The sequence below is a fragment of the Rhipicephalus sanguineus genome, chromosome 10 (assembly GCF_013339695.2).
Source record: "Rhipicephalus sanguineus isolate Rsan-2018 chromosome 10, BIME_Rsan_1.4, whole genome shotgun sequence".
In the NCBI taxonomy this organism is placed as follows: domain Eukaryota; kingdom Metazoa; phylum Arthropoda; class Arachnida; order Ixodida; family Ixodidae; genus Rhipicephalus; species Rhipicephalus sanguineus.
Window position 1 is genome coordinate 26,640,508 of NC_051185.1, and position 13,896 is coordinate 26,654,403.

General features: G+C 47.6%; 2 protein-coding genes across 2 annotated transcripts in view; both read left to right on the forward strand.

The window, feature by feature from the left end:
* Positions 1 to 13,896, forward strand: part of LOC119406288 (TNF receptor-associated factor 3-like) — a 353,808-nt gene that overhangs the window by 51,815 nt on the left and 288,097 nt on the right. The gene's annotated exons all lie outside the window — the stretch shown is intronic.
* The window catches only part of LOC125760023 (uncharacterized), a 54,835-nt gene continuing 46,665 nt past the window's right edge, over positions 5,727 to 13,896 (forward strand). The window contains exon 1 of the mRNA XM_049419612.1: positions 5,727 to 6,107. Coding sequence (XP_049275569.1) covers positions 5,820 to 6,107 — 288 coding nt within the window. The 5' untranslated portion in view covers positions 5,727 to 5,819. The remainder of the gene's footprint in view (positions 6,108 to 13,896) is intronic.

The following is a 13,896-nucleotide window of genomic DNA, read 5'->3' on the forward strand; positions in this document are numbered from 1 at the left end:
TAGAACGCCCTTGTTGTACCACGTGCATTGTACCCGAGTAATTACGGTAATATGAGGACGGTGCTACAAGTATGTTTGTCTTAAAATTAGCAACGTTTGCTGCGCAGAAAGATGAGAAAAGTTTTATTGGCAATACTACGGTAAGCGCGAGGAGATTGCGCCACTATTAAGCTTCATCTACAGCTGCTCAAATCTACAGCTGCTTCACGGCCACCATAGTCCTCCTTAAAGAAAGCGACAAAATTCCAATAAAGAAGGGTGTAAGGCAGGGAGACACGATCTCCCCAGTGTTATTCGCCGCGTGCTTACAGGAGGCTTTCAGGGCCCTAGATTGGGAAGAATTAGAAATACGAGTTAATGGAGAGTACCTTAGTAACTGCGCTTCGCTGATGAAATTGCATTGATGAGTAACTCAGGGGACGAATTGTAACTCATGATTACTGAATTGCACAAGGAAAGCAGAATGCTAGGTCTGAAAATTAATATGCAGAAAAATTCGTCAATGTTATGCGAAGCAGGCGCGGGATGGTAACTGTGGCGCAATTTTTCACATTGAGCAAAACGTTACGGAATGACGATAGAGAAATGTGGAAGTGGTACACGCACACTCATATCTTGAAAAGTCGCATATGTATTATGTCCCCAGTTGTTTACAGTTGCGGAACGATGCCAACAGCAACATGGGTGTTACCAACACCAGACGCGGTAAGCTGATATGTAGTGCTTATCTTCTTCAATACCGGATAGCGCGAATCAGAACAGGACAAAGGAACACAGAGACAGGCGTTACTCGCAACTAAGATTCGTTTAGGAAAGTTTCCCTAGATATATGGTGCGCAGCCGAGTAGGACGCGCAGGCGCCACAGTTGCAGTTGATACGGATGCGTTACAGTTGTTATGCTGATACTTGTCCGTTATGACGGAGAACGCACGCACGTTTCAAGAACCTGTGTGTATGTGTATGAGGGGTTCTAGACAGTTCTTGAACAAGGCCATCATCACCGTGATCAGTGAGTACCAGCAGCTGGACCGGACTTGTTATCGGATCCGTTCGTGATCGCGGCTACGAGGGGTCCAACTGTAGTGAAGTGCGAGGTATAGTGCAGCTGGCGGAAATCCTGGATTCCTCTTACGATGAAATGATCTATGATGCCTCCTGTCCTGGACGTGGCAGCCAGGTCTTTTGTTTCCCTGTCCACATCCAAGCCGTCTTTCACGCAGTATAAGGACCAGGCATTGTTGAGTCTTGATAAGTCAATGTTGAAGTCACCGGTAATGATGAGCGGCCTGGTTCTCTCGGCAGATTTATTGCAGGTAAGCATTCACCCCGGTTTTTATTGCGATAGCAATTATATGGACAGTCTCGGCTGGAAAATGTCCGTCCCCGTCGCCGTCATTCACCGTATATGTATAAGTATGTATATATATAGAAAGGCCACAAAGAAAAATAATTAAGAAATTCTTTCCGCCGCGCGGAATCGAACGGGCGACCTCTCGCTTTGCAGCCCGCCGCGTTAGACGTTAGGCCACGACAGCACCGTCTCTCAGCCTGCTAACGGCGAGCTATTTATATACACCATGTAATTCAGCATGCTTTCTTAGTGGCCGCATAGATGGCGCGAAGTGCGCGCGTGTTGCGCGCTTTAAAGATCGTAGCCCCGCCCCTGCGAACGCCGTTGCTGTTCGCTCTACAGGGCGTCGTCGCTTTCGTGCGCTTATCTCAAGGAAAGAAGGGGCGGCCGGTGGGGTGCTTCGCTTCGCTCGCTGCAGCGGCCGCGTTTGCGAAAGGAGCGCGCTGTTCAAACAGAAATAAGTAACAACTGTGACAATTAGTTCGCGCTCGTCTTGTGTGTACCTGTTCGTTTGTTTCGTGCGTCCTGCTTTATGTTTGAGCAGTGCGCTTCAAGTGTCGAGCTGTGACGCATTAGTTCGCGCTCGTCCTGTGTGCGTTCTTTTCGTGCGTCCTTTGGGCTCGAGCGATGCGCTGGCAATTTCGAGCTGCTTTCCGTTCTTCGCGTTACATTACAATTTATTGCTATCGCAATCATTGCTTCGCCGTTGCGGCGAAACTGTGACTTTTTTGTTATAATCGACGTAGTCCACGTTGCTGACCATGTGGACGAGTGGATGGTAGTTGAGCGTCATCCAAGGGTGTTCTGTCTCTCCCTCACTTTCCTTGCGTCGGCCGCGGCGGCGTAGGGGTTACGGTGCTCGGCTGCTGACCCGAAGGTCGCGGGTTCGATCCCGGCCGTGGCGATCGCATTTCGATGGAGGCAAAATGCTAGATGTCCGTGTACTGTGCGATCCCGGTGCACGTTAAAGAATACCAGATGGTCAAAATTTCCGGAGCCCTTCGCTATGTCATCTCTCATAATCGTGTCGTGGTTTTGGGACATAAAACACCAGCAAATATTAATATTATCACTTTCCTTGCGAGTCAGTGTGTGTGTTCGCCGTTGCTGTGTTGGTTGAGACTCTATCACCTATGGCACATACCCGCATTACAGGAACTCTGGTATGCGGGTATATGCCACACCTGATTGAGAGAAGGGGTTTCATGACGTACGCGACAGGTATTTTGCGTTATTCATGTCATGACCAGTGAATCGTGTTCGCCATACACTGATCCGCTGCAATGCCAATTTTTACGAGTTATGGAGACGACCAAGAGAGCGCCCAGACGTAGGCGGCTAGATAGATAGATAGATAGATAGATAGATAGATAGATAGATAGATAGAAACGGCCAAAGTGCCTGAGGTTCGCTAAGAAATGCTTCGCATTTAAAACTAAAGTAATGTGCAACAGTCTCAGAAGAGAACAGCGCTTTGCGGTAGGTAACGAGGCACTGGAATTTGTTAAGGAATACGTCTACTTAGGACAGATAGTAACCGCGGAGCCGAGCCATGAGACTGAAGTAACTAGGAGAATAAGGGTGGGATGGAGTACATTCGGCAAGCATTCTCAAATAATAAATGGTAGTATAGCGTTATCCCTCAAGAGGAAGGTATAAAACAGCTGCATCTTACGAGTACTTACCTACGGAGCAGAAACCTGGGGGCTTACAAAGAGGGTTCAACTTAAACTGAGGATGACGCAGCGAGCAATGGAAAGCAAAATGATAGGCGTAACCTTAAGGGACAAGAAGAGAGCAGAGTGGGCAGGGAACAAACGGGTGTTAAGGACATCTTAGTCGAAATCAAGAAGAAGAAATGGGCATGGGCAGGGCATATAGTGCGTAGGCAAGATAACCGCTCGTCATCAAGAGTAACTGATTGGATTCGAAGAGAAGGCGAACGCGTGAGGGGGAGACAGAAAGTTAGTTGGGTAGATGAGATTAAGAAGTTTGCTGGTATAACGTGGCAGCAGCAAGCACAGGGCCGGGTTGATTGGCGGAACATGGGATTGACCTTTGCCCTGCAGTGGGCATGGTCAGGCTAATCATGAATACGCATTATCAGCTTCTCCACCGCTTGTCACCATAGAGGATACATATTGCGTTCGAATCCTTTTCAGCTCGCTTTCTTACTGTTTGGCAAGGCTGCTCTCGTGTGCGTGCCAGTGCGCAGTTACGTGAAAATTTTCAAATTTCTCTAGTGGCAAATGACAGCAGTCTGACCACGTTGGTTCTGCGTCATGTTTGACCGTTATTGTTCAAGCCTCCTGCGAACTACCGCTGTTTATCCGAATCATCAACCGTTTCGGTGGTCAATTGGGATTATGGTGCTTGACCTGAACGTCGCGGTATCGAATCCTGGCAGCGGCGGCCGCATTTCGATGGAGGCGTAATGCAAGAGTTCCGTGTGCTTCGAGGTGGGCGCACATCAATGTAGTCCAGGTGGTCGAAATTTCCGGAGCCCTCGAATACGGCGTCCCTCATAATGATATCATCGTTTTGGGACGCGAAACCCCTACAATTATTATCTTCACCACCCGCGAATTTTGCACCAACAAAAGCCTGCTTGAAAAAACAAAAGGAAAAAAACGACACTTTGGAATACACTTTCTAAAGAAATAACTTCATCATAATCCATTCAGTGTATTTACAACTCACAGCGCCAGCACCTCCTGTGCAAATGCTCAATTTATAAAAGTTTAGTTTTCTTTCGCGTATTGCATACCGTCTTGCCTTTTTTCCTCCTTTTTGTAATCATTTATTTAAGGTTTCGTATAATTCAGTTTTCTTTTGCGCATTGTATAATGTTTTGTTTTCTAAACACCTATGTATAAGATCTTTTCACGCCGATATAAATAACGCTGTCTTTCATTAATGAACAACAGATAACGAAGCCAAGGAAGGTGTACACTCACAGAATAGATGGAGTAAAAAGGGCGTTTTTATGTCCCACAACAAATGTAGTCATCTGGCTCGCTTGCGTTTTCTTTCTTGAAAACTCGGCGCTGGCCGCTTTCTAACCAAGAATGCCATGTCACACCGATAGCGCACATGCAATTGTGACCAGAAAGTGCCGGGCGCGCGGCGATAGTGCAAGGAAAGGAAAGCACAATAAATGACCATTACTGTTGTGGGACAAAAAGACGCCCTTTTTACTCGATCTATTCTGTGAGTTTAGGGAACGGTAATTGTGCTCATTTTAAAAAGACAGGGCGTGCGAACACGGACACAAGAAAGAAGTCAGGACACCACAAACGCGTTTGTGGTGTCCCGACTTCTTTCTTGTGTCCGTGCTTGCACGCCCTCTCTTTTTAGAATGGATGCTTACCAACTAGCTCAGCTCTGTCTTATTCTAAGTTAATTGTACTGTTTAAAGTGTAATGAATTAATTGTGATACAGATGTGAAGAAAGTAAAGTGGACGAAAAGACAACTTGCCGCTGGCAGGGACCGAACCTGCAACCTTCGGACTACGCGCCCGATGCTCTTACCATGTAAGCTACAGCGGCGGTCGTTTCCCCGTCCACTTATCGGGTGTGCATGCAAACCCTGGCAGTGTTAAGCAGCGCCGCTCTTATGCATGACGATGAGTTTGGAACGCTCTTCCTAATTTTTTGTCAGATGGCGTGACATAGCATGCGAACCTTTAACTAGCGTACAGCTGACCAATAAGCTTTCGCATACTAGCTGAAGTCCTCAACTCTGCCGCAGCAAGGCCCTCACTATGAAATCTGCTACGAAATTTTATCTGGTGGTTTTCATTAAGGTTATGTCAAATACAGAAATGAGCCCTCGAAAATTCCCTTCCTTCGTTCACTGTCTTTCGTAGGGACCCTTTCCACAACTCAAGCTGAGTTCTGGAGTACCAGCTGCATTAATATGACGCACTGTTCTCTGTTTTGTTATGAATAATAATAAAATTGATTGATTGATTGATTGATTGATTGATTGATTGATTGATTGATTGATTGATTGATTGATTGATTGATTGATTGATTGATTGATTGACTGAATAATTGACTGATTGATCAGTACTTTCGTAGAAGCCTATTTAGACAGATGCATTCCCATCCCATTTCAACACATTTGCTTAGTGAGTTACTGTCGCATGGCGGTACGCGAAAACGAAGAAAGAAAGTTTTCTTCATCTGTAGCTCTTACTTCGACGTACAGGCAAAAAAACCGCCATGTTCGGTTATTATAAATGCGTATTTCATCGCCCCCATGCGACGGAAAGCCGCACGTAAGAAGTGAACACTATGGTATATACACGCGATAACAGGCGCATTGCCCCGTTTTATCTCTTTTTGTTCCTACGCGACAGCGGTATAGCGCAATACCACCGAGCAGTGAGAAGCCCGCTGACAAGAACAGCCATTCCGCTCTTGTGTGTGAACGAAGCAGCCCCGTCTGAACTCGCACCACCATGCCGGATCTCAGACGCGTGCACCGTTTTCGCGACCACGCCGTCGCAGGCGTCAACTGGCGACCGACTCGCTTTGTCGACGAGGTGCCCAGTCTGCGTGTATGTAGCCTCTGCCGCATGATTCCCAAGCGGATACTGGTGCTTCCGTGCAGCCACCTTCTGTGCCAGTCGTGCCACGCAGCCAGCTCCCAAGGATGCGGTGGGCGGTGTCCCTTGGATCAAGAGCCCTTCGAGGAAGCTGAATGTGACAGCTACGGTTTGCCTACCAGAAAAGCGAACGCCTTGAAGGTGAGAAAATTGTTCCAGTCTTTCTTTTGCAAAATCCTTTATTTACTTTACTAGCACTACTGAGTATCTGTGGGCATAGCTGTGTAAGGCTGGCCGTTTTGTGTAGGCAAACTCGTATGTTTATTAAGCATACAGTAAACACTTTTCAGAAAGTTTGTATTTCCTGTATATGTTAATTTCAGCTATTAAATTACGGTAACCACGCGGTGGTCTGGGTGTACTCTTTATTACGCCCACAAAGAGGGGACCAGTGCGAAGACTGGTTGCGCTGGCTTAGAGGCAGAATGTTGTAGCATTGAACGTATTGCAGTGATTCTGGTTCATATCACTAAGTCGAAATGGGCGTACTTACTCAATCATTCGACAAACGTTATTTCGCGGGTAACAGCCACTGCAGTCTCAAAATGCGAGAAGAAACCAATAGATTGTTGACAGTCTTTGAAAGTAGTAATAAATCGGTAGAATCGCAAGATTGTTTCGACGCAAGCTTATATTTCGACGCAATCGGATAAAACTGCGTCATCGCGTCATCTGACGTGGACAGTGCGCGTGCGCGTCCTTTCAATTTCGCAGCCATATATCTTTTTACTTGCTTGCAGCGGGCCGGGTGATTACATGTAGCGTTTAGAGCTAGGGGTCGCTTTCTTTCTTCAATCCATGACGCGCTCAGTTCGACGGGGGCATGGCGGCGATGAAGTGTACGTGGATCGCTTCACAGACAACGCAGAGCAGCCGAACTTTTCGTTTAACGCGCTGGTGTTAAAAGCTCCTTTCGCAGAAATTCCAGTGACGGTGTCTACGTAAGCGTCGTTGGTAGTGCGCAAAAATTAGCCCGTTCTGCGTGGCAAAAACGTGTTCAGTGTTACGCGCACAGGCTTTCTTTTCCTCACGGCATGTTGAGACTAATTAAGGAGAAGGCGATGCCAAATAGGCCCGTTCAGGATGTCCTGCTGTACTATTGCATGCGAAGCTCAAGCGTCCTTCTCGTTTTATCGTGGTTCGAAGAGCTCACACTTAGAGTACAGAGAAGCAGGGAACTTATATTCATTGATAAACGCGCTATGTTCTTTTGAGCTGTCACTCAGCTTTTTTCCCAGTTCATCACCGCTGCCACGTGTTTTTGTAACTTTCTACAGCCACGCGAAACGTGTTGTGAATTACGCGCTCTCTGTAGGGGATATCGCAAGCTCGGAAAAAGCGTGATCACAGCAAGTACCTCCGAAGGTATGCTTCGTTTGGTATCCTGCCCGAAAACTTGCTGATCAGTGTCTGAGTGTGACCACGTGATGCAACAGTTTCACTGTTTTTAATGACAACTCGATACGGCATAGGTGATAAGTGTCGCCTTTGCTATTTTTCGCTCGTCCTCAGTTGCTTTTTTTTTTGTTCTTTCAAGGCCAACGCGTGACCCTGCCGATTACAGCTAGCGTTTTTCTTTTTCTTTTATTTATAGTCCATTCGCCTATTTTGTTGCATGTGCAGGGTGATCTGCCTGCCTCTTGTTATATTATGTTAATAAACTGAAGCATTCTTTCGGCTCAACGCCTTTTCGTTTTCGGTGCCCTCGTTCGTGTTTCAATATCACATGGTACGATTCAACTAAAACGAACGCGCATAGAAGAGAAGTAATGATGTGTGTGGCACCGGTTTGCCACTGCGACAAGATATGCTATATATTTATTCTGGACATAGCGAGCCGCGTGCACTTTGCCACCATGCCCCCCGTGGAATTGAGCGCGTCACGGATTGAAAAAAGCGACGCCTAGCGCACAACGCTAGATCTAATCGCTGGTCCGCTGCAAGCGAGTAAAAAGATATGGCAGCGAGATTGAAAGGACGCGCGCGCGCACTTTCCACGTTAGATGGCGCGTGACCCGCCACAGTGGTCTAGTGGTTATGGCATTCGACTGCTGACCCGAAGGTCGCGGGATCGAATCGCGGCCGCGGCGGCTGCATTTTCCGATGGAGTCGAAAATGTTTGAGGCCCGTGTACTTATATTTAGGTGCAAGTTAAAGAACCCCAGGCAGTCGAAATTTCCGGAGCCCTCCACTACGGCGTCTCTCATAATGATATGGTTGTTTTGGGACTTTAAACCCCAGATATTATTATTATTATTATTATTATTATTATTATTATTATTATTATTATTATTATTATTATTATTATTATTATTATTATTATTATTATGTCAGATGGCGCGGAGATGCAGTTTTATCTGATTGCGGTCGTCGCTCGCGTGTCCAGACATATTTTGCCGACGGGTGTACTTACGTAATTTCGCGAAGGAAAAAAAAAAACATGGGTGATCCCTCCGTCATAGGAATCGGTATTGCACGAAAGTGGAACGTGTCTTCACAGAAGTAGTGCTTATTGTGTAGTGATATATGAGAGCGTGTACAATGTCTATTTGTGTTTGGCAGCTATAGCACCGTTTGACGTGGATGCACCCATGTCGACGCCTACTGTAGTGTCTCTATCTCAACTACTAACGCCCATGATCATGATTAAACCGTTGTGGTAGCTGACGCTGTGAACATATATTTGGACACAGCGAATCGTGAATCCCGCGTAAAGATCATATCAACAAGCTTATAATCAACACTGGTACCCGGTATGCACTGCTTCAAGGCGTCAATTAAGGAGAGAAACGGCGCGGTGTGCGCTTTCTAGCAATAGGTGACCGACGCCTGCGCTCATGCATACACTACCATACACTGCACTTCAGCAACACGGGAGGCAGAGGTTCGTGGCCTGAGCCGCAAGCGCGTGCGTCCCGGTGGCCTCTGTCTCTCAGGCGCTGCTCTCGCTCCACCAAGGCACGACATTCGCCCGTCGAAATCGTGTCCTTTCTGCAACGCGTATTGCAGCAATTTTGTCAGGCGGTGCTCTCGCAATCTAAACAGTCGGCGGCAGAGAAATCCCGTTGGTGCCTGTGGAAGCTGCACTACTCCGATGAGCCGGCGCACGCTGAACCGAAGCGAAAGGCAAAGAACGTAACTGCGTCTAGGGTGCCTCGGCGACGCCAGCGGGGCCAGTGTCCCTCACTGGTATTGAGACGCTTTAACCATGGCCTCCGATATCGCGCGCAATCTCGGAGTAAGCGCTTGCAAGTGTCGATCGTGAAGCATTACTTCTTTTTACCTCTCAGAGACGGCGGCCCGCCCCTCTCCGTCCTAAATTCCCTTAATATATAGAAAGTAGCGACACTCTCCTCCACATCCTCTCCAAAGTGTCCAAACCTCCTCTCCCAAGTGTCCAAACCTTATCTATATCCTCGCCCAAACGACAACCATGGGGGCGCCGGCCCTATAACCCGGCTTGCGCCACTTTCCTATCAAGAATGCTATGTCACGCTGATAACGCGCGCGTTTCCCGGGCGAAGGCCCGTGAAGCTGGGTGGTGGAAGGCGGGAGAGGAGGGTGCTCGGCGTGGCGGCTCGGTTAAAAGAAAGACGGTACTTTCCTAAAAGTATCCAGGGACTTTACTCCGTCCCGCCTAACTACACCGCCAACAGAGAGCACCGTGCGAAAGAGAATGTGTGAAAGATATAAGGCGCGTTCACGAAGTGTCTAGCATCCTGTTGTTCCCGCAGCGCTGTTGTTCCCGAGCACGCCGATAGCGAGAGTGCCAAGCACGTTACATTTTCCAAAGCAGGGGTCACCGGCGGAAAGCTCCCCAACAAAGAGCTTCCATTAGAAACGAGAGCTTGCTCGCTGCTTATCGGTAAAACCATGCGGGAACGTTGCTGCGGACTGGAGTTCACTTCTCTTATTTTTTCGCTGTTGATATCAGCAAGATGGGCTGGTTTCTGCCGGCCACCCCTGCTCTGGAAAATAGACTGTGCTTGGCACTCTCTCTTTCGGCATGCCACAATTTTGCCGCTCCGGCCACTATTCACTTGTGGTGATCTTTTTCCGTTGCGACGGTTTCAGGGTCCGATAGCTTGCCACGCTTGCTTGCTTGCTTGACCCGCACAACACTTGCTTGCCACGCAGAAGGCGTGGGTTCGATTCACGTTCGGACGCATGACCTTTGTAATTGCATCGATCGCGAGTGTTCGCCGGCGGACAACGACGATTTCGCGCTCACAACGAATGACACCGACTAGGGAATTTCTGCGAAACGACCTCCTTACGCTGTCGCTTTAACATCACCGGTAAAATTGACAGCAGTAGAAAGGCTTTACGTGAAAGCTTATTTTGCATTACATCACTAATACCTATAGACTATCCAACATTTTTAAAGCTCATGAGGTTGATTTGCACTGAAAGTATGAGAAGTTGCGTAGATATGTAAAAAAGCTCGCAAAGAAAAAAATTCACGCTGAGCGTGACACCGGGGACCAGCCACCACGGAGGCGTCCTATTATGAAACGTTTTGTAAGCGTACTTGCGGTAAAGCGTCATCGGTAGGCCAGAAACTGTACTCCGGTAAAACATATCTGCCTCTTCGCAAATAACGGTGTAAACAACAGCGAGGTCATTAGAAGAACGTTTAAGCGCAAGAAAATAAAACATTAGAGCTGGTGTTTCTGAGAAAACATTAAAGGAATATCTAAATCAGTTTTCTTATGGAGTTCCCGCTTAGCTGCAGCTCTTCTGTTCAAGCCGAGAGCGAAAGAAAAGCAGTAGACATATAGCTAACATTGCATCTTGATGGAGTGCAATGCCACACTATACTAGAAAATATGTTCTGCACGTTTGTCTGTGAAGAGGTAACTCAGATCTGCTAAAGATATTACCTTCGTTTGTTTCTTTTTCTGCCTCTTGTAACGAAGGTATACTGCTGGAATGAAGGACATGGATGCCAATTTGAGGGAGCCGTGGAGTCCATGCTGGCACACTACGAAAACGAATGCACATTCCACACCGTGGAGTGTTTGCGATGCGGCGAGGGAGTTCTGCACAGGGAACTGTCAACGCACTACGTGGCCGGATGCAGCGCCGCTGTTTTAACAGTAGGCACCGAGAACACTTCATCGGAATCTACAGCACTGACCCTTCCAGACGTGACGGCTGCTCTCGAAGAACTGAAGACGCTGCTGAGGGACGCCAACCACGAGCAGCTGCTGCTTGCTATTCAGGGTCAAATGAATGAGCTGACTGAACTGGTCAGGAACCAGGAATCCAGGTCGGCCGTTATCACTAAGGATGTCGCGGTATCTGCAACGTCTGAGGTGGCTCAAGTCGCAGCACCGAGTCCTTCGATCTCGTTGCAAGAGGGAACTGCTGGGCAGGATCCGAATGAAGAAGCAAGTACGCCGTGTACATCCCGGTCCCACTCGAAGAAAAAGTCAAAACGTCCAAAGACGGAACCCCTTGTGGACCTGCCGCGAGATGTTCTTCAAACCATGCGCAAAACATCCTCGCAAGATTATCCTCAGCATGCCATTACTTATACCTTTCCAGGTGTTGGATGTCATTTAGAGTTAACCGCGCCGTTGTCGACGACAGGTACATGGAGAGAAGCGGTTGGAGCCGTGCAATATGTTCTGACGCTCGCGAATTTTGCCTTTGCCGAGCTCCCCGAGGTAGCCATGTTTGCGGATATCACAGTCTTACACACGAGGGACGCGTACTTTACAGTTGAAGTCTGCTTTCGTCGTTTTTATAGTTTTCAAATTTGTGTGAGAACTACATTTCATGGCATGCGCGGAGACTCTAGGTGTCCGCCGCCTGTTTTCGTCGTCAAGGCGTACAATCTGAGAACAGGGCAAATTTGTTCAATGTGGACGTATGAAGAGGAATGTGATTGTGAGCACAATAGAGATTCATGGGCACATCGACGCCACATATACTACAAAGACGTTGATCCCCTGTTGCCCTCGGGTATCCTAGTAGACGGAGTCAAATTCGAAATCGAGCTCTGTCGTCAATAAGAGCGCGCGGACAGGACACTCGAGTGCCCAGAGTTTCCTTTAAGTTCGCGAGTGTTTCTCGTTTCTTTCCTTTGGATGATAAGTGCCACGAGAGTGCATGTCGCAGCGCCACAGAAACATGGAACCTAGAGTATGTCAGCATTGAGCTCATAAATACTGCACTGTTTAACCTTTTTAACCTCCTTTCCGTTTTATGAGTGCGTGTAACGTCGAGTGAGTGTAGTTTTAAATGAAGTTTCTTATCCAGGACAAAGTACCTCACGCATATATTTTCAAAGATATTTTAAATATTTTTGGCAGTATCGTTTTCATTCAGCCCTGGCGCCACGCCACTGTGGTCTAGTGGTTATGGCGCTCGACTGCTGACCCGAAGGTCACGGGATCGAATCCCGGCCGCGGCGGCTGCATTTTCGATGGAGGCGGAAATGTTTGAGGCCCGTGTACTTAGATTTAGGTGCACGTTAAAGAACCCCAGGTGGTCGAAATTTCCAGAGCCTTCCACTACGGCGTCTCTCATGATCATATCGTGGTTTTGGGACGTTAAACCCCAGATATTATCATTCAGCCCTAGCCTCAAGGATTTCTTTTCTTTTATTGCGATATCAATTATTTGGGCAGTCTCGGCTGGATTTTGCCGTCGCTGTCGCCGCCGTCATGCACCGTATATGTATAAGTATGTATAGATATATCAAAGTCCCAAAGAAAAATAATTCAGAAAAATGCTTCCGAAGCGTGGAATCGAACCAGCGACCTCTCGTTCCGCAGTGCGTGACGCTAACCACTACGCCAGAAAGCGCAGATCCTACACGTAGCTAACGGCGAGCGTTATATACACACCCTTTACCGCTGGCAGGACTAAGAGACTGCAGGCGCTTATAAGCGTTTCTTCATTACCAGCGAGATGGCGCGAGGAGCGCGACGGGCGGATTTTAAAGTCGTCGACGAGCTCGCTCGCTTCTTCTTATATTTAGCAGGGAGAACCTTGCCCTTCCGCTGTCTGCTCGCGCGGTTTTCTCGTGGTGAGGGGAAGAGGGATGTTTCGAGCTTTCACCGTTATGTGCGTGCTCATGTTACGGAGCGTACGAAAGTCACTCGCGCTGAAGGGACGCCGCTAAACGAACAAACAGAAGATGAGTGCGAACTATCAAGTGTCACAGCTTGACACTTGAAGCACGCTAGTTTCCTTCGCTGCTTCGGCCGCCTTTGCAACAGGAGCGCTGTTCAAACTGAGAGTATCCATTCGCGAGCCTCACTTCGTATAGCATTAGTTTCTTGCTATCGCATTCATTGCTTCGCCCTTGCGGCGAAACCGTGACTTTTTGATCTTGTGTTTATTTGCTTAATGCCGTCGGGCCCTTAGAGTACAATATATGAATGTATGAATAGTGTGACGCTACACGAGGTCCCGCTTGGAGCTTGCAATAGTCAGGCTATGTGTAATTGTGTTTAGCCAAACCAACCCGACGATGTGTTCCCGATGGGAGAACTCGTGCTCGCCTTAAGAATTTAATCAATGTTTACGTCATGCATATTGTACTGCTCTTGTTAAGAACACTCCATTGATTAAACCGAACATCTCACTTACTGGGGTCATCCATGCTGTTGCCATAACTGCTCCGCCTGTTTAATAATAAACCTTGTGGGACATCAAAAACGCGCTTCTGTTTTGAATAGCGGAAGGTTACGCACAAACCATCGCATGCGCAGAAGTTCTCTTCCAAATGTGAAATTGTAACATGCTTATCGAGATGTCATTTCTGTGATTAGATATTTTCTCACAATTTATAGCGTAACGCGTGACGTGCCCTTTTCATATCAAACAACACCCCGGAAAGGATAATCATGCTTGCAGGAAAAAAACACCTTCCCAACCTTAACTGTTGCACACATCTGTGTTTGAATCCTGGCAC